The 20,572-nt window shown below is 27.6% G+C and overlaps 9 protein-coding genes across 9 annotated transcripts; 3 read left to right on the top strand and 6 right to left on the bottom strand. All coding sequences in view use genetic code 12, as the record gives it.

Annotated features, from left to right (window-relative positions):
• Positions 1-542: 542 nt before the first annotated feature.
• Positions 543-2,644, top strand: ATP1 (F1F0 ATP synthase subunit alpha; the record flags this gene model as incomplete). The annotated part of the gene is made up of 3 exons (XM_051761166.1): positions 543-617; positions 894-1,036; positions 1,219-2,644. The coding sequence occupies 3 exons, from the start codon at positions 543-545 to the stop codon at positions 2,642-2,644; spliced, it is 1,644 nt and encodes a 547-aa protein (XP_051616798.1).
• A 132-nt stretch (positions 2,645-2,776) lies between these two features.
• On the bottom strand, positions 2,777-5,707 carry SYG1 (Syg1p; the record flags this gene model as incomplete). The annotated part of the gene is made up of 1 exon (XM_051761165.1): positions 2,777-5,707. The coding sequence occupies one exon, from the start codon at positions 5,705-5,707 to the stop codon at positions 2,777-2,779; it is 2,931 nt and encodes a 976-aa protein (XP_051616797.1).
• A 438-nt stretch (positions 5,708-6,145) lies between these two features.
• Positions 6,146-8,128, bottom strand: KGF55_000851 (triacylglycerol lipase; the record flags this gene model as incomplete). The annotated part of the gene is made up of 1 exon (XM_051761164.1): positions 6,146-8,128. One exon carries the CDS (start codon positions 8,126-8,128, stop codon positions 6,146-6,148), a length of 1,983 nt encoding a protein of 660 aa, XP_051616796.1.
• Positions 8,129-8,886: 758 nt separating this feature from the next.
• On the bottom strand, positions 8,887-9,966 carry KGF55_000850 (uncharacterized protein; the record flags this gene model as incomplete). The annotated part of the gene is made up of 1 exon (XM_051761163.1): positions 8,887-9,966. The coding sequence occupies one exon, from the start codon at positions 9,964-9,966 to the stop codon at positions 8,887-8,889; it is 1,080 nt and encodes a 359-aa protein (XP_051616795.1).
• A 918-nt stretch (positions 9,967-10,884) lies between these two features.
• Positions 10,885-14,391, top strand: KGF55_000849 (putative aminophospholipid-translocating P4-type ATPase; the record flags this gene model as incomplete). Its single annotated transcript, XM_051761162.1, has 1 exon — positions 10,885-14,391. The coding sequence occupies one exon, from the start codon at positions 10,885-10,887 to the stop codon at positions 14,389-14,391; it is 3,507 nt and encodes a 1,168-aa protein (XP_051616794.1).
• Positions 14,392-14,493: 102 nt separating this feature from the next.
• Positions 14,494-16,674, bottom strand: KGF55_000848 (uncharacterized protein; the record flags this gene model as incomplete). The annotated part of the gene is made up of 2 exons (XM_051761161.1): positions 14,494-15,506; positions 15,567-16,674. 2 exons carry the CDS (start codon positions 16,672-16,674, stop codon positions 14,494-14,496), a joined length of 2,121 nt encoding a protein of 706 aa, XP_051616793.1.
• Positions 16,675-16,890: 216 nt separating this feature from the next.
• On the bottom strand, positions 16,891-17,937 carry LPG20 (aldo-keto reductase superfamily protein; the record flags this gene model as incomplete). The annotated part of the gene is made up of 1 exon (XM_051761160.1): positions 16,891-17,937. The coding sequence occupies one exon, from the start codon at positions 17,935-17,937 to the stop codon at positions 16,891-16,893; it is 1,047 nt and encodes a 348-aa protein (XP_051616792.1).
• A 724-nt stretch (positions 17,938-18,661) lies between these two features.
• LYS21 (homocitrate synthase) lies at positions 18,662-19,981 on the top strand (the record flags this gene model as incomplete). The annotated part of the gene is made up of 1 exon (XM_051761159.1): positions 18,662-19,981. One exon carries the CDS (start codon positions 18,662-18,664, stop codon positions 19,979-19,981), a length of 1,320 nt encoding a protein of 439 aa, XP_051616791.1.
• A 124-nt stretch (positions 19,982-20,105) lies between these two features.
• KGF55_000845 (uncharacterized protein) lies at positions 20,106-20,390 on the bottom strand (the record flags this gene model as incomplete). Its single annotated transcript, XM_051761158.1, has 1 exon — positions 20,106-20,390. One exon carries the CDS (start codon positions 20,388-20,390, stop codon positions 20,106-20,108), a length of 285 nt encoding a protein of 94 aa, XP_051616790.1.
• Between the last annotated feature and the right edge of the window lie 182 nt (positions 20,391-20,572).

The raw sequence follows: 20,572 nt of genomic DNA, 5'->3' as shown, positions 1-20,572 counted from the left end.
TACAATTTATTACTAGACTGCCGATTTATATCCCAGTCCCGACGTAGTCCAGTAGCTGATAGTGGTATCAATACTAAAAGACGTGTTTCCCTAGATACTTGATGGAGCTCATGATGATATACCTCCGTTTTTTGAGCGTAAGTGTTGTACTCTAGATTTGGTTGCAAAACATTTGTTCGATCAATTTTAATTGGTGTAGAGAATGAACTTTAATGTCGTATGTTATATTCGGGGTCGAGATACCGTGTTTTCGCAGCAACGTTTGGTAGTTACGATACGATTAAAACCACGACAAATTCTCGTTATTTTAATGTCGTTTTATAAATTATTTTTAATGCGAAATGTTAAATCACGGAAACAAAATTATTGGTTGTTCATAGAATAAATGTATTGAGTGAAAAATACTAACAAAATAATTGTTTAACAATTTTTTTTTTCAGCGAAATTTTTATATTCCTAACAAAATTTTTCTATTTTCACCAATAACAGTTTTAACAACAACTTAATAGAAAAAAAAATAAAACTGATCATAAGAATATATAATGTTGTCAGCTCGTCCAGTTTTACGTAACGCAGCTCGTTCTGCTGCTGTTGCTGCTAGATCATCATTAAGAGTTGTATGTATTTAGAATTTAAATGGAGTTGGAATTGAAAAAAAAATATAAAGATTAAGTATTTGGAGATTAATCAATACCAAATTCATGATCAATTGACTGTCAATTATATCAAAGAATGAGATCGAATTGGTTGAAAAATTTTTTTGTTAAATCTTAAATCAGTACATGATTTTATTTGGACCATGCATGGGAATTAAAGCGAAGTTTATTAAATCGAGGCAGACCAATCAATTCAAACACTTCACATGTCAAGGACCCAATACTAACTAATTGTAGGCTCGTCCAACTTTAATAAATGCTCAAAGATTTGCTTCAGCTAAAGCTGCTCCAACTGAAGTTTCATCAATTTTAGAAGACAAAATCAAAGGTGTTTCAGACCAAGCAAACTTAAATGAAACCGGTAAAGTTTTATCAGTTGGGTATGTAATCATCATTTATCAAAATCAATTCAATTGATTCCATGTTCTTGTAATGGGTCGGTACCTCATAATTTTTATTTGAACCTCATTGGATAATAAATTTTTGGGCCGAGCACACTACAAATGTAAAACATGTTTTTAATATATTGAAACACAAGTATGTATACTAACTATTAAATTAGTGATGGTATTGCCCGTATTTATGGTTTAAACAATATTCAAGCTGAAGAATTAGTTGAATTCGCTTCAGGTGCCAAAGGTATGGCTTTGAATTTAGAAGCTGACCAAGTCGGTGTAGTCTTATTCGATTCAGATAGATTAGTCAAAGAAGGTGAAACTGTTAAAAGAACTGGTGAAATTGTTTCAGTTCCAGTTGGACCAGAAATGTTGGGAAGAGTTGTTGATGGTTTAGGTAACCCAATTGATGGTAAAGGACCAATTAAAGCTGCTGGTCATTCAAGAGCTCAAGTTAAAGCTCCAGGTATTTTACCAAGAACTTCAGTTAATGAACCAATGCAAACTGGTTTAAAAGCTGTTGATGCTTTAGTTCCAATTGGAAGAGGTCAAAGAGAATTGATTATTGGAGATCGTCAAACTGGTAAAACTGCTGTTGCTGTTGATGCCATTTTAAATCAAAAAAGATGGAATAATGGTACTGATGAAAAGAAAAAATTATATTGTGTTTATGTTGCTGTTGGTCAAAAAAGATCAACTGTTGCTCAATTAGTTCAAACTTTAGAACAACATGATGCTCTTAAATATTCAGTCATTGTTGCTGCTACTGCTTCCGAAGCTGCTCCAACCCAATATATTGCTCCATTCACTGCCACTGCTATTGGTGAGTGGTTCAGAGACAATGGTAAACATGCTTTAATTGTCTATGATGATTTATCAAAACAAGCTGTTGCTTATCGTCAATTATCATTATTATTAAGAAGACCACCAGGAAGAGAAGCTTATCCAGGTGATGTTTTCTACTTACATTCAAGATTATTAGAAAGAGCTGCTAAAATGTCTGATAAAAACGGTGGAGGTTCATTAACTGCTTTACCAATTATTGAAACCCAAGGTGGTGATGTTTCAGCTTATATTCCAACTAATGTTATTTCAATTACAGATGGTCAAATTTTCTTGGAAGCTGAATTATTCTATAAAGGTATTAGACCAGCTATTAATGTTGGTTTATCAGTTTCTCGTGTCGGTTCAGCTGCTCAAGTTAAAGCCATGAAACAAGTTGCTGGTTCATTGAAATTGTTCTTGGCTCAATATAGAGAAGTTGCAGCTTTCGCTCAATTCGGTTCAGATTTAGATGCTTCAACTAAACAAACTTTAGCTAGAGGTGAAAGATTAACTCAAATCTTGAAACAAAAACAATATAACCCATTATCTGCTGCTCAACAAGTTCCAGTTATTTTTGCTGGTGTTAACGGTTACGTTGATGATATTCCAGTTGATAAAATTGGTGAATTTGAAAAAGCTTTTACTGAACATTTAGAAGCTAATGAAAAACATATATTAGATAGCATTAATCAAAAAGGTGAATTATCAAAAGAAGAATTAGAACAATTACATAAAATCACAAAAGATTTTGTTGCTAACTTCAATTAAGTACGATGTTATATAAAATTGTAATAGCTTTATATTTTCAAAAATAAAATTAGTAAAACATATAGAGTTTGGAGAAAAGTTTCTATAATCATTATTCTGCATATCATTATAACAACTACTACATAATTAATATTATTCTTCTCTAACTGATGGCATTGAATTTCTTGAATTTTTAGATCTTACATTAATACTTGAATCATCAAATTCTTCTTCTTCATCATCACTATCTTCTTCATGTGGAGCAATCGTTTTTCTCCTTTGAAAATCTTTTATATGAGCACTATTTAATTTATCAGTAATTTGTTTAAAATAAGTTTTACGTTGTTGTAATTGAGGTGTTGATTGTGAAGTTGTTGAAATTCTTGTTAAATCTATTGAACTTCTACGTCGTTCTTCTTGTCTTGAATTTTCACGACCAGTTGTAAAACCAACAGTTTCTTCATTACTTGATGGATCAAAATCACTTTCTTGAGGTTTTTGATTATTATCATATCTTAATTCAACTAATTTTTTAATTGCTTTTTCTGTTTTAACTGATACAGAATAAGGTAATGGAGTTTCTTTTGAAGCTCTAAATAATATAACATTTGTAACATGTTCATTTTCCATTCTAAAAAAAATCCATATGAATCTTCTTATAATTTCAGCAGTAGCAACACAAAAAGAAGTAACAGCACTTTGTTGAATTTGATGATTGAAAAATGCATAAAATACCCATTGAAATCTTAATATAATATCAATAATCATTGCAAAATAATAATAAATTGGTTTTTTATAAAATAAATAATCTCTTAATAAAAAATGTTTTGAACCACTTTGTAATAATGACCAATCCATAACAATATCCCAAATTGAACAATATATTGAATTTATAAATGCAAATACAATAAATGCAACTTTATTTCTTACTACTCCATCAATTCTATAAAGACTTAATGTCATGTAATAAACAGTTGAAACTGAATATTTTAACATATTAGCTAAATGAGGAAACCAATCACCAGTATCCATATAACGTCGTATACATTGTAATAATCTCCATACACTTGGTAAAGCACTAAAAAATCCCATAAGATGTGATCTTGATGAAGTACATTTATTCCTACTTTCATCTTGTCCTGGTAATGTTCCAACCCAATGATTCGCAAATAAGCAGAAAAAAAAAGGTAAATTACCCATTGTATAAGTTAATGAACATACAATATCACCCAAGAAGAAATCTCTAAATTCAACAGGATATAAACCTGATAAAATTAATCTTAAAATTGCAAATTGTAACCATCTTCTACTTGAACCATAAAATATATTACCAGGCCATAAAAATATAACTAATAAAACACCAAAAAATATCCATGGCCAATCTCTACCTGGAAATTTATGGGGCCAAAAATTATTAAAACTAAACCATGCTAATAAAGATAATAAACCAAATGCAAAACATGGAATAACCCAATATTGTTTATAATTTAATGCAGTTGCCATATTAAATTCAAAAATAAATTTATAATTAATTCTATATTTTTCAAATATAGCTAAATTTATACCAAATAATAAAAACATTAAAGTTAATAAAAAAAATCCACCCCAAACTTGTAATAAAAACTTCCCCTCCGTCATTTCTCCACCTAATGTTTTATCCAAGGCAACATATAACGCTAAAATAAATAAAGGTAAACCAAATCCCAAAAATAATCCAGAACTGAAAAATTCAGAATAAAAAGTATTTGATTTCATTTCATTTGCATTTATAGTATATGCAATAGTTTTTAATTTTTCCAAGGATTGTTTTCTATCTTTTGATTCAGGATCAAAAAATACAATATATAATTCTTCAACTTGATTTATAATTTTATTTAATAAATCACTTGTTAAAAAATATGATGTTGTATCAATTCTTTCCATAAATGATTCCATTATATGAGTATTCATTGCTTTATCATATTTTTTTGTAATTTTTCTAAATGCTGTTCTATTCATATTTTTATAAGATTTTAATATTGATAATGATCTATAATGTTCTAATAATGCTGTTTTTAATTGTTTTTTAGCATATAAATATGGTACTCCAAAATGTTGTTTCTTCTTGGTGTAATCTCTTCGTTTGTTAATTCGTATTTGTGCTTCTGTTTGTGGGATCTCTTGTGATGGTCTAGGTGGTTGTTGCTGTCGAGATGGATAATTATGTTGTTGTAAAGAATCTTCAAATTCAGATTCAGAATCATAAGAAGTTTGATCATCAGAATGAGATTTATCACTTAAATCAACTATACCATTTCTTACTCTATTTTCTGCATAATTTAAATCTGTAGAATCTTGAATATGTAATGAAATATCATCTTCATATTTAGGATGTTTTTTGAAATTTTTTAAAAATCTCATTGATGGTAATGAAGGTAATTCCCATCTATTTAATCCACTTAAAAAATGTTTTGTATGAAAAGCTAAATCACTTACTTTATCAACCATTTGATGATCACTAGGTTTTGTTGTATCATTATTTTTACCATCATGTTGTAATTGTTGTCTTTTTAATTGTGCTTTTTGATCTTTTAATTGATATAATTGATCTTGTAATATTAAAAATCTTTCATATACATCTTCTTCTTTATCTGAATAAAATTCATCAACTTTATTTAATTGTTCATCTAACCATAATTGAAATTTCCTCCTTTCTGTAAAATAATCAGTTTTATCTGATTTTGTTGAATAATTAAAAATTGACGGTCGTCTAACTGAAGATTTACTTGATGGTGGTGGTACAATATCATTATTTTTGTTGGTGGTAGTTGTTGTTTGATCTTGATCTCGATCTCGATCTCGATCTCTTGTATAATTTATATCAGGATCAATTGGTCCTAACAATGGTGTTCTATCATCATTGTTAGTACCATTATTATTATTTATAGAATCTCTACTTGAATCATTTGTTGTTGAATCATTTAATTCATACTCGTCTTTTAATCTTTTAACTTTTTTAATTAATTTCTTACCTTCTTTATAATTAACATATTGATCTTGCCATTCTGATACTAAACCTTCTGTTAAGGCTTCTCCAAATTTCATAAGTCAATGGTGAGCCGATAAGTGGGTGTGATATGAAGAACGTAAACTTCAAAGAAGGTAAGAGTAGTTGGTGGTTGTAGTTATTGATAAATAGAATGAGTTTTTCATAGATAAATAATAATCCTGTATATAATACTAAATTACATTACATAATACAATGTATAATGTCTTATGTAAGATTTATAAAATATTTTATTATGTATAGAAATACCATAAAACTTTATTTGGAACAGTACCACGGGTCCATTAACATATCGTCAAGAAGATCGAGACAAGCACTTCAGACTAGTATTCAATTGCTCAGTGCTAAAGTAGCCTACAAATAGTCCTTGAATTTCAGTCAATTCTCTAGTAAGACTGAATTGATTCAGCCGTATATATTTCTTAAGCTACGGTAAATCCATAATACAAATTTTCAAATAATTCTGAAAAAGTAGTCTATTTATCATATCTAACATACAATGCATCTATAAAATGAGGATGTTTTATACCAGGAGATTTAGCTATTTTAAACCCCTCAACAGCTTCTTCAACTGACCAACCTAAATTTTCAATTAAATAACAACATATTAAAAATCCAGTTCTATTAAATCCATAATGACAATGTACTCCAATTAAAGGATTTTCTACTATATTATTAACTAATATATCATCTATTAATTGTATAAATCTTCTTATTGAACTTTGATCTGGTACTACTTTTGATACTGTAGCACACTTATAATATTTTATTGTTTTAAATGATTTTGGACTATAAGGTGGAATATCTGCTGAAATGTCAATTATAGCTATTAGATTTCCTTTTATATCTGTATTATTTGAGTTTGTATCATAAAATAATGATTCAACTATTGTAGGAGAATGTACAGTATCTTCCTCTCTTAAAGTTTTCATACCCAATAATGGAGCAATATCTTTTCCATTATTTCTTGTAATATTCGAAGAAATTGGTTTTAAATTCAGCCATTTTAATTCATTTTTTAACCCCCATTTATCTCCAGAAATTAACGCTTTTATTTTTAATACCCAAGCAGGTGATAAATGTAATCTTTCTGGAAATTTCAGTTCAATATGATTTAAAATCATTCCACTTATAAATTCTGGTTTAACTAATAAAAGTGAATGTCCAACATCTTTAACTTCAATTATTGATGAAACTTTTTTATTGAAAGTTTTAGTTAAAAATTCATGAGCTTTATAAATTGATGAAACTCCTGTTAATTGATCATTTGAACCACATATTAATAAAGTTTTCTCATAAACATGTTTATCTAAAGGATTATCATTAAATTTTTTAATTGCAGTAATTAATTCAGTGGTTGTTGCTTTTTGAAATCCATTAACATATCTTAAAGAAATAGTAGAATTAACATCTAAATTCCATCTAAATTGTCTTAAACTATTATAAAATCTATTATTTGTTTTAGATAATTGTCTAGTAACACTATGACTTTTTAATCCAGGTAATCTGTCCCAAACTCTAAAATAATCAAACAAAAATGGAAAATATGTAAAAAATTTTAAAAATGCTAATGATTTAGTAAGTGATCGACTTGATTTTGTTATTTCAACAGTAGGTTTTGTATCATCTAATATTTCAGGAGGAGATAGTAAAATTAATCCTTCTACTTTCAGATTAGGTAGTTTTTTAGCTAATTTAATTGATATATGAGTACCCATAGAATGACCTATTAATACAATTGTTTTATTTTTAGGAATTTTTTGCATTATAAATTCATATACTATATTGACTATATTTTCAGTTTTAAAATCATCCCAATTCATTTTTTTAATACTTGATGATATTTTGATTTGATCTTCTTTTGATATAGGTGATATATATTTTTTATTTTTATTAAAATCTATTTTAGAATTACCAAAGCCAGGTAGATCGATTGAAAATATTTCAGAACATTGTGATAATAATCCCATTAATGGTTCAAATTGTGACATTTGTCCTCCAAGACCATGTATGAAAACAATTATCGGACTTTCTTGTAATTCTTTCGTTATATTTTCATCAGTTGATTGATTTGCTTCATTTCTTGTAAAACTTACTAAAGGATGTGGGATATGTATACTACTTAACGTTACTGAATCTATTGATAAATTGGGTTGATTTCTCAAATCTATATCTATTGTCTTATAATATTTTGCAATTAATGAACAATCATTTGGTTCATTATTTAATATATATTTTTCAAATTCATTATTATAACCCAAAAAATTTATTTTTATAAATTCTTTTATCCTACCAAACACTGTTTTGGTCTTGAATTCTTGTACATTTGCTAGGTTTATTAAATTTTCACCATCTTCTGAATTTTTATTTAAATTTGATAAATTATCTTTACTATGATTTGAACCTGATGAAGCTATTACTGCTAATAATTCTTGTGAATCATCATCTGTCTGCAGCATTTGTAACTATATTTCAAGTAGATGAATGTCTTTCAAATGTGTTTTAGATTAATGGTGTATGAATCGGTTGTAAAAAAACGTGGTTGAATAAGGGTCGGTGTTTTTATTATAATTTATTTTATTTTATTATTTTGGTTCTTATCAATTTTTATTTTTTTTTCTTTTGTTCAATTTTTAAATTTTAAATTTATTTCGTAAAATACTTTAAGTCTTCAAGACAATAAGGCCTTACATATGTTTCACCACAAAGTACATTGAGATGAGTCAATGCAAAAATTTGTGATAGTACCCACAGCAAAAAGTGACGGTTCTTAGAAACTATCTAGAGGATTTCTGTCCCATTGGCTTTTGATAATTTTCATTTAGGAATGAAATATTATTTTGCAGCCACTCCTTAAGTACTACCAAATGAGATCGGATTTATCAGTCTATAATTCTACAATTTGACTACACTTATGAAAGACATAGTTGAGAGAACAACAAAATAAATAATATCTGGGATTTGCATTATACCTTACTAAACTTTATATGGTCTTGCAAGAATATAAAAAATAGAAATGTTGTTGCAAAGATTCATTTATTATTATTATCAATAAACTAATATTTTAAACTATTAAATTCTAAAGATCTTTATATACATATATAAATGAAAAAATTGAATATCTTAATTATTAATTAACCATATAATTGGTATAAATTGAAAAATCAAATTCAGGTTTAATACTTAATGAATTTATATCTATTTCTATTGGATTTTTTTAATATTCATTATTTTTTAAATCAATATATTTATAAACTTTCATTCCTTTATTTATAAATTCTTTAATTTTATCAAATATATAAATAGTACAAGATTTTCTTGCTCCTTCATACATATTATATTCAATAAATTCAATATTGAAATTATCAATATTTACTTTTGCTTTTGATGAATATGCATAAATAATTGAATAATAAATAAAATGATAATATAAATAAATATTTTTATCTTTCAAATACATTATTGAATCAAAATTTGGTAATGTATTACATTTAAAAAATATTTTATTCTTTAAATATAAATCATAAGAAATTGATGAATCAACAACCAAAAATCTACTTATACAATAATCAATATCAAGATTATTTTTAAAACAATAAATTGCTAAACTTGTATCTTTTAATATATTTTCCTTTTTATAATTTTTTTCTTCTTTATAATAACAATCTTTATTTTGTATAAATTCTTTTAAATTTTTATGATCTATATAATAAGGATTTAACAATAATTCAAAATAATCCTCAGCTTCAGGATATTTTAATTTAGAAACATAAAATTCTTGTTTTCTGAAAAGTTTTAAATGAAAACGAAATTCTGAGTCTTGACCTTTAATTTCAGTAATATTTCTATCATAAAAATCAGGTACATTAAAATTTTTAATATAATAATCTGTGAAATAATATCTATATGTTAAATTTAATTTATCAAAATCTTTCTTATTATTTGTTATCGAATAAATGAATGATAATTCATCTTTGATTGAATCGATATGAACATTTTCAAACTTATCCATACAATATATCAAATATTTGTCAAATCTATCAATATATTTTTCATATAAATTAGAATGTAATAGTAAGTTCAAACTTGGACCAGGCCAACTAGATGGAAAATCAGGAATATTATTTAATGCATACTCGCAGAATTCAATATTAAGATTAACTCCATGGTAAATACATACCAGTAAATCATGTTCTTCATATTCGTCATAATCTTTATAATCCTCTTTATTAAATAAAGAACTAAAACCTTTTACATCTCCATAGTACGCATATGTATACATCATCATTTCTGACATTATTAAAAAAAAATTTGTATCTGAATTAAAAAGTTGGGATATTTGATGGTGATATAATGAGATTCCTATATTATAAAAATTAATGATAATAAGATGAAATACCTTGAATCAAATAAAATTAAATTTAATATCTATGATGAAACCTATCTCAATTAATGTTATTCTAATCTTCAATTTTTAGATGTAAAAGAATTTCCAGTTTTATTTATACTTTATCATGTTGAATACCAATACACAATTTGACCTTCCTAATCATGATATAAAGTTTGATGTAGATGTATAGTACATTAATACTGTTTAAATGAGTAATATTTACAAAACATAAATTTAATGATTGTGGCAAGGAATGAGTAATTTCTAATTACCAATTTTAGGATTTAACTAAATAATTGATATTCTTAAAATCATTTTAGCATATTACTTCTTCATTCAATCTTATTGATGTATTTGTTTTTGTTGTTGTTTTTGTTTTGTTTTTGTTTTTGCTTTTGTTTTTGTTTTAATTGTTTTATTTTGAAATTTTAATCATATATCACTCTTCTTTTCCCCAATCTCTTTACTTAGTGAATCCAAAGAATATGTTTATTTATTTCTTCATTGATAATAATGAGTAATATTTTCTTTTGGTTGCCAAATTTAATTCTCAAGTTTTTTTTGTATACTTAAGAAAACGCAAAAGAAAACGCAAAATGAAAACGCGTTGTAAACTGCGTAAAATAAAATTGTCTTTTGTACGACTTTTGTCATATTTCTAATTCATAGTTTACGACACAATGTTTGGTATCACAAAACCAATTTACTTCAAATTTAGAACTGATTTTGTACACGCTAAGTTAATGGGATCAAATCAAGCATACATATTCAGCATATTCACATTTATAAAACGGATAGATAGATCTATCTTCACAATTAAAAGTGATGTCATCGTCATCAAAACGATATACTCCGAGTAAAAATTATGATGATAGTCTATTCGAAGATTTGGACAAAGCATTAAATAATGCAACAAATAAATTATTTGATAATAATCAACATCTACAATCTAATGATCTGTTGTTTAAAAGTAGTAGAAATAATTCATTCAATTCCATAGGTAATAATAGTAATAATTCAGGAATACCGTTACGAACCTTACATTCAAATCAAGATGTATTTACTGGAGAAGAAGATGAATCATTATTAAACGATGGTAGGTTCTCCATTAATTCCTCGAACACTTCAATAAATACCCTACCAAGCAATTCAATTTCATCAAAATTTAAAAGATTTTACAAAAAATTAATCCTACAGTTCAACAATGCTAAAAGAGAGCTAAATCAAGACAGACTAAAAGAATCCGGAGCTTCAGATTTTAGAATAAATAATCTAAGTAATGAAAGATATATTTCAGCAAAAACTACATTTCAAAGGGCTAATAATATATATCCATCTAATTCAATTTCAAATGCAAAATATAATCCAATAACTTTTATTCCATTAATATTATATGAACAATTTAAATTTTTTTTCAATTTATATTTTTTAATAGTTGCACTTTCACAAATAGTCCCACAATTAAGAATAGGTTATCTATCTTCATATATCGTACCATTAGCGTTTGTATTAATGGTGACTATGTTGAAAGAAGCTAGTGATGATATAAGTAGAAGAAGAAGAGATTCAGAACAAAATTCCGAAAAATATGAAGTACTAAATAGAATTTCAACAGGATTAATTCCTGAATCAAAATCAGTATCATCGAAAGATTTAAGAGTTGGAGATTTAATAAGATTACATAAAGATGTAAGAATTCCTGCAGATTTAGTACTACTACAATCAACTGAAAAAACAGGTGAAGTCTTTATTAAAACAGATCAATTAGATGGTGAAACAGATTGGAAATTAAGAATAGCACCGAGTGTAACACAAAATTTATCTTCTTTAACTCAATTAATAAACTCAGTATCATTAGTTATAGGTAATCCAACAAAATCAATTCATTCTTTCAATGGTCAATTAGTTTATAACCCACCTACTGCTAATGGAACAACATCTCCTTCAAATGCAGAGTCATATCCGTTATCAGTTGATCAAACGTTATGGGCTAATACGGTCTTAGCTTCCGGTGGAGCAATAGGTATGGTGATATATACAGGACTTGAGACAAGGCAACTGATGAATACCACTAAAAGTGGAGTTAAAACAGGATTACTAGAAATTGAAATAAACAGTCTATCTAAAATTTTGTGTGCTGTTGTTTTAGCACTTTCTGTTGTTTTGGTATTGGCTCATGGGTTTCCATTAGGTGAAACATGGTATATTGATATAATGAGATTTTTAATTTTATTCTCATCTATAATTCCCGTCTCATTGAGAGTCAATTTGGATTTAGCAAAATCAGTTTATGCATCACAAATACAAAATGATGAAGCTATACCTGGAACTATTGTTAGAACATCTACAATACCTGAAGATTTAGGTAGAGTGGAATATTTATTGAGTGATAAAACAGGTACTTTAACAAGAAATGAAATGGAACTTAAGAAATTACATTTGGGTTCAGTTAGTTATGCTGGTGATACATTGGATATCGTCAGTGAATATGTTAATAATCTTATCATTTATATCAATTCACCACAATTTACGCTGAAAAAGAAGGATTTAAGTGCAAAAGTATGTGATTTAGTGTTGACTTTGGCAATTTGTCATAATGTAACACCTGTTTATGATGATGAATATACAGAAGATCCAAGTGAAGTAACATATCAAGCAGCATCACCTGATGAAATAGCTATTGTTAAATTTTGTGAAACTGTTGGTTTAAAACTTTTCAAACGTGATAGACATTCTATTTCATTAACGCATTTAAGTACTGGTGAAATTCTTGAATTTGAAATATTATATAATTTTCCATTCAGTTCAGAAATTAAAAGAATGGGTATATTAGTTAGAAGTAAGTTCAAAGATCGTCAAATTTGGTTTATGCAAAAGGGGGCAGATACAGTCATGTCAACTATTGTGAATTCTAATGATTGGTTAGATGAAGAAACTGGAAATATGGCAAGAGAAGGTTTAAGAACTTTAGTAATTGGTAGAAAATCATTATCAGAAAATTCATTTCAAGATTTTACTGAAAATTATAAAGAAGCTTCATTATCAATGCAAGATCGAGATTATTCTATGCAAAATGTTATCAGTTATTATTTGGAAAAAGATTTAGAACTTTTAGGATTGACAGGTGTTGAAGATAAGTTACAACATGATGTCAAATCATCTATTGAATTATTGAGAAATGCTGGAATAAAAATTTGGATGTTGACAGGTGATAAAGTCGAAACAGCTAAATGTGTTTCAATCAGTGCAAGATTAATTTCGAGAGGTCAATATGTTCATCAAATCACAAAGTTAATTAATCCTGATTCTGCAATGGATCAAATGGAATATCTTCGAAACAATACAAACACATGTTTATTAATTGATGGTGAATCTTTAGGAACTTATATGAAATATCATAGCAAAGAATTCTTTGAAATAGCTATTAAATTACCAGCCGTTATAGCATGTCGTTGTTCACCTCAACAAAAAGCAGATGTAGCAATAAATATTAGACAAATTACAGGTAAAAGAGTTTGTTGTATAGGTGATGGTGGTAATGATGTAAGTATGATTCAATCGGCCGATGTTGGTGTAGGTATTGTTGGAAAAGAAGGTAAACAAGCTTCATTAGCTGCAGATTTTAGTATTGATCAATTTTGTTATTTATCTAAATTATTATTATGGCATGGTAGAAATTCATACAAGAGATCTGCAAAATTAGGTCAATTTATCATTCATCGTGGACTTTTAATTTCAGTTGCTCAAGCTGTATACTCAATAAGTTCTAAATTTGAACCTATAGCGTTATATCAAGGCTGGTTAATGGTTGGTTATTCAACATTATATACCATGGCACCAGTATTTTCATTAACTTTAGATTGTGATATTGATGAACATTTAACAAAAGTTTATCCAGAATTATATAAAGAATTAACATTAGGAAAATCATTATCATATAAAACATTCTTTATGTGGGTATTTATTAGTTTATATCAAGGATGTGTGATTCAAATTATTTCACAATTTTTACAAACTTTACAAGAATCTAAATTTAAATCTATGGTTACTTTATCATTTTCATGTTTAGTTTATAATGAATTATTCATGGTTGCATTATCGATAAATAAATGGAATAAAATTATGATTGCAACAATAGTTTTAACTTTCTTATGTTATATTGGTTCAATTCCATTCCTAGGTGATTATTTTGATTTTAAATATATTACATCAATAAGTTATATTTGGCAAACTGGATTAATTATGTTAGTCAGTTTATTCCCTGTTTGGTTAGTTCAATATTTAAACAGAAGGTTAAGACCACCAAATTACGCAAAAGTTCAACAAGATTAATAATATAGAGAGAATATATGTTTATGATTATTCTACGTACATTTGTGATTATGCTATATTCTACGTACGTTTATGATTTTTCTACGCTCCTATATAGTACTTTCAAGGAATATCACCGATTTTGAAAAATCTCAAAATGATAAGAAATTGATCTTCTTCATAGGGAAAAGTATTTCTAAATTTAATTATATGTTTCCATCTTTTTGAATTAATGGAACTATTCTTATTAAGTTTATCCCATAAATGAAATCCACCAATTTTTGATTTTATAAGTGAAACATTTATTTGATCTTGTAAATTAAATTGGTTAATAAAATTGTCTTCTTCTTGATTTTGATTAATTTGTAAAACATATGCCCAAATCAAAATATAACCAATAAATCCTAAAAATGAGTAATCTAATTGATTTTGATGTTTCATTCTTTCAGATTTAGTAATTGTTGTTTTAGTATTTTCCAAATTTAATTCTTGATATGTGCTAAATATTTCAACTACTGATGGGAAAATAGATTGAGTTTTATTAACACCTTGAGCCTCATAAAGTGCTATATTAATGCAGAGTAAGATGAATGACTTTTTATTTTCTTCAAATTTTGGATCATTTTGATATTTAATAATAAAATTTTTAACATTATTTACATATTTTGAAGTTGATGATGAATTTAATATTGTTTTGATTTTGACATCACTTAAGTCTGAGTTAAGGATCTGTGAGTGGGATACTCCAATAATAGTTCGAATTGGTTGAATTTCGGGTAAGTGATTAAATCTATTTGTTGTATTAGTGGACTTTAACGTTATTCCAAATCTATTTGTAGACTTATCCGATGCGGAGTTGGTTGGTGCTTTTGGGAACAGTTGTGATGTTGCTTCTTTTGTTTGGGTTTTACTCAGTTGTTCATTTAACAATTGCACTGAAGGGTGAACTTTATTATTTTCTACTGCTTCCATTTCAGTTGGTTCATATCTCAACAGATGTACTTCGGGAAATATCTCCTTCAAGCTTGATTTCTTTTCGAGATGACTTTTCCGCAGTTGATCGTTACTTTGAATCAGGCCCTTTTGGTTGTCTCTCATTATCAGCATGATTTTTTGGTTTTCTGGGCCGTCTTGGTCTCCTTCCTCAAAATAAAGTTAGTATTTAAAACTGAGAAGATTTTTCAAAGTATACATACTATTTCCTTCGGCACTATGCTTATGTCCAACTTGTGAATCGTTTGTCGTGGAATTGCTTTTTTCACCTTGATTTTCTTGATTTTCTTGATTTGGTACTTTTGGACCTCTAGGGCGTACTTTATTTTCCAGTTTAGATTCAACCTTATTTACTTCCTTAGTGGAAGAGTCGCTACTTGATTCAATTGGATTTGATTGAACTCTATCTCCGTTGGAAGAGTCGTCACTTGCTTTGAGATCCAACTCAGCTTGCTTTCTCAATCTAATTCTTTCCCTCCTTTCTCTTCTTCTTTGTTTTTGTCTATCAAATTGCGGACCTTCTTTGATTTTTTCTTGCTTTGTTATTTCAAAAGGAATGACTAGATCTTCGGAATTATCCGTATCAATTCTACCTTCCGAATTTTTATCATCGATTGTGGGATCAAAATTGATTGCTTTAGAACCTTTGGTTTTAACTCTAGGTTGCTTTGCTTTATTTCTAAAACTTGATTTTGATTCACTTGAAGAAGGTGGAGCTGATTTTCTTTCCTTGAAGGTTCTTTTATTTTTACCATCATATTTTGGAAATGCAGCATCTAAATCTACATTATTTGGTTTGTTTTTATTTCGATTATTCTTTTGGCCACTATCTTCAATTATAATTTCTTCTTCAACTATTTCAGCATCAACATGAACAAAATCATCTTCTTCATCATCAGAAAAATCTAAGTCGTCTAATCCATCAATCACGTCAGCAACTGTAAAATTTCTACGGTTTCTAGGTCTATGTTGTTGTCTATTGTTATTGTTATCTTCATCATCTTCATGTTGTACGCCAATTGCAACTTCAGTAAAATTACCAGTGGGTACATAAACCGTTTCATATTGAGAATGGGAGTGTAATGATTCTGGGTCTTGATTCGTTAATAAATAATCCAAGTCATTTTGGAATTTTTGCTCAACTACTTCAGGAGTTGATTCTCCATTAGATGTGGTTGAATCAATTGTTGATGATTTATGTTCGTCATTACGTTTAGAATTATTTGGTTTGTTTGACTGTTGTTGTGACTTTCCCCGTCTTCTTTGTCGAAACGTTTTTCTTTTTGGATTCAGTTGTGCTTGCTGAGACATTTTCACGATGCTGTTGATACAACAAAGTTTGTTGCAAACTTTAAGGATAAATATCAGAACTATAAATTAATTGAAAACAAGTAATACTTTTTACGAGATTTAATTTAAATTTGAGAGACGTTTTTGTGTAAATTTTAAACTAATACTAAACTGACGTTATAACAATCTCAAAAACTGTTTATTCGTCTTCCTATCTAGTATATACAATCACTGAATCTAAAACAACGATTTCTTTGGAATATAAGGTTCCTCCAAAAATTTAAGTTCATCGTCACTCAACTTCAAAGTAGTTGCTTTGATTATATCATCAGCTCTTTCTTCAGAGCTTATACCAACAATTGGATAACAACCTTTACTTAAAACCCAAGCAGTAGCAACAACAGCCATACTTACTGCATGTTTTTTAGATAATTCTTCAACTCTCAATAAAATTGTTTTATCAGATTCAGTTAATTTATCTAATCCTAACATTTGCCAAGTTTTATCTTCTTCATCTCTTTTATTTTGAGATTTAACATCTAATGGTCTAGCTAATACACCTCTTGCTATAGGTGACCAAGGTATAACTGCTACTTTACCCAAATCATTATTTTGACAAAATGGTATCATTTCTCTTTCTTCTTCTCTATATAATAAATTATAATAATTTTGCATACTTATAAATTTAAACCAACCATTTTGTTCAGCAATAAATTGTAATTGAGCAAATTCAGTTGCTTTCATTGATGATGCTCCAATATATCTAGTTAATCCTTGTTCTACTACATCATTCAAAGCTCTCATAATTTCTTTTTTAGGTGTGGTTGGATCTAATCTATGAATTTGCAATACATCAATATATGTTCCTAATCTTCTGACTGAACCATTTACGGCTTCTAAAATATGTTTTCTCGATAATCCCTTAGAGTTATATAAATCAGCTGGAGATACATCTGGTGATCTTAATGAATTAAATCCATAATTATTCTCATCAATTGCAAAAAAGCATTTTGTCATTATAACAACTTTATCTCTAGGGATATTATATTTTTTTAAAAATTTACCAAGTAATATTTCAGATTTACCATTTGAATAAACATCAGCTGTATCAAAAGTTCTTAATTGATTATCATAACATTTCTTTAAAATTTTAAAAATTTCTTCTTCATCATCTTTTACCCAACCTGCCCATTCAGGTGCTCCATATCCCATACATCCAATTATTAATGGTGATACTTTTAAACCTGAATCTCCGAGATTATTATAAGTTAACTGAACTGACATTTTGTGGTTAAATATTTTGAAATCTTTTTTGAATTGAGTATAAAGAAGTTTTAGTAATTTGGATTAGTAATTCAATGGATTATTCATGAAATATTCACTGGTATTTATAGCTTGTAGGGGATTTGAATGAACAATTTAAGAGAACGGAGTTATTCTATGATAAGATTTAGACCGATGTATTTTAACTCGTTTTGCAGCATAGCTTTTATTGACTAGAATTTGAATTTATCAAAAGTTTTACGAACATATTATATGTCCATCCTTTCAACAAGATTAGATTGTCGTTAGTTAAGTAATCTATGATTACGTTCTTTAGGTCGACGCATCTATAATTTAGAACCTTTTCCTGGTAGATATTGGACTCAATAATGCTACTTTATAGGCATTGGGTGAATGGAAAAAAATCAAGATCACTGTTTGCTCATTTAATCATTGATGACAATGTTTGCTTGTTCGACCAATGCTATCTATAGTTTAAAGCAAAATGATATGCAATCAAACTTGATCGACTTGGCTTGTACTAGCTTATACAATCGTTTTAAATTACCGTTAAAGGAGTTTCTCATAAATAGTCTGTCATTTTTTCCTATTGTCGCAAATATTATCTATCTCTTCCCGAAATGATCTTAATTAGATAATAAATCAACTTCCTCGAATTTGGACTAATCTACCACTACAGTAAACAAAATTAATTAACTACAACCTTCACCACCACAAAAGAACCATGTCTAACGGATTTAAAGAAATAAGTGAAAACTTAAGTCATAAAATACAACAAAATCCATATGGACCAAATCCAGCAGATTATTTATCAAATGTTGGAAATTTTCAATTAATTGAAAGTACATTAAGAGAAGGTGAACAATTTGCAAATGCATTTTTTTCAACTGAAACAAAAATAGAAATCGCAAAAGCATTAGATGATTTTGGAGTAGATTATATTGAATTAACTTCTCCTGTTGCAAGTGAACAAAGTAGAAAAGATTGTGAAGCTATATGTAAATTAGGTTTAAAATCTAAAATTTTAACTCATATAAGATGTCATATGGATGATGCAAGAGTTGCTGTTGAAACTGGAGTTGATGGAGTTGATGTTGTTATTGGTACTTCACAATTTTTAAGACAATATAGTCATGGAAAAGATATGAATTATATTGCTCAAAGTGCTATTGAAGTTATTGAATTTGTTAAATCAAAAGGTATTGAAATTAGATTTTCAAGTGAAGATAGTTTTAGAAGTGATTTAGTTGATTTATTAAATATTTATAGAACTGTTGATAAAATTGGTGTAAATAGAGTTGGTATTGCTGATACTGTTGGTTGTGCAAATCCAAGACAAGTTTATGAATTAGTACGTACTTTAAAATCAGTTGTTAATTGTGATATTGAATGTCATTTCCATAATGATACTGGTTGTGCTATTGCAAATGCTTATACTGCATTAGAAGGTGGAGCTAGATTAATTGATGTAAGTGTATTAGGAATTGGTGAAAGAAATGGTATAACTCCATTAGGTGGATTAATGGCAAGAATGATTGCTGCTGATAGGGATTATGTTTTATCAAAATATAAAGTTCATAAAATTAGAGATTTAGAAAATTTAGTTGCAGAAGCTGTTCAAGTTAATATTCCTTTTAATAATCCAATTACTGGATTTTGTGCTTTCACTCATAAAGCTGGTATTCATGCTAAAGCTATATTAGCAAATCCATCAACTTATGAAATTTTAAGTCCAAGTGATTTTGGTTTAACAAGATATATTCATTTTGCAAATAGATTAACAGGATGGAATGCTATTAAATCAAGAGTTGATCAATTAAATTTACATTTAACTGATGAACAATGTAAAGAAGTAACAAATAAAATTAAAAAATTAGGTGATGTTAGACAATTAAATATTGATGATGTTGATTCAATTATAAAAGAATTTCATTCTGATTTATCAACACCATTAGTAAAACCAACAAGTTCTGGATTACCAAAAGTACCTCATGTATTAGAAGGATTAGATGAAAGTGAAGAAAAAAGAGTTAAAACTGATTAAAATAAGATAAAAATTTAACCAAAATTTTTAAATGTAAATTACTTTATTAGTATCAATACTTCAGTTTTGATCCCCTATTAAATTCTATTTTATTATTTAAATCCGTATTTATTTATAGATATATTTACATATTTGATGTTGTAATAGTAGTATTATTCTTGAAACTGGAATAATCAATTTTATTACCATTATCACCAATACCTGCACCAATTTCTAAATTTTTAAATAATAATAACATTGAAAACATTCCAAACATTAAAGACATTGTGATACAAATTCTAAAACTTTTAAAATTTTTACCACTATTTATTGATATACCCTGTCTTTTGTTTATAATATAGATAATAAATGCAGTGATCAAATTTAAAATTGAAATTAATGTGAAAATATATTCTATTGGTGTATACATTTTTCTCGATGTGATTGATCCTTAGCTAAGGTTTTGTGGTATTGATATTTCTGAAGTTGTTTGAGAATGAATTTGATTCTGATTCTGTTTGAATATTTGAGTTGAACAAAGATAAATAAGATTGACGTTTAACTCATTTAGTAAAGTATGTTAAATAGAACCTATGTTCTTCCGCTTTCTCC

Source organism: Candida pseudojiufengensis (assembly GCF_024610245.1).
Source record: "Candida pseudojiufengensis strain CBS 10847 chromosome Unknown scaffold3, whole genome shotgun sequence".
Taxonomy (NCBI): Eukaryota; Fungi; Ascomycota; class Pichiomycetes; order Serinales; family Debaryomycetaceae; genus Lodderomyces; species Lodderomyces pseudojiufengensis.
Note: the sequence above shows the minus strand (reverse complement) of the source record. Positions and strands in the feature narration are given on the sequence as shown.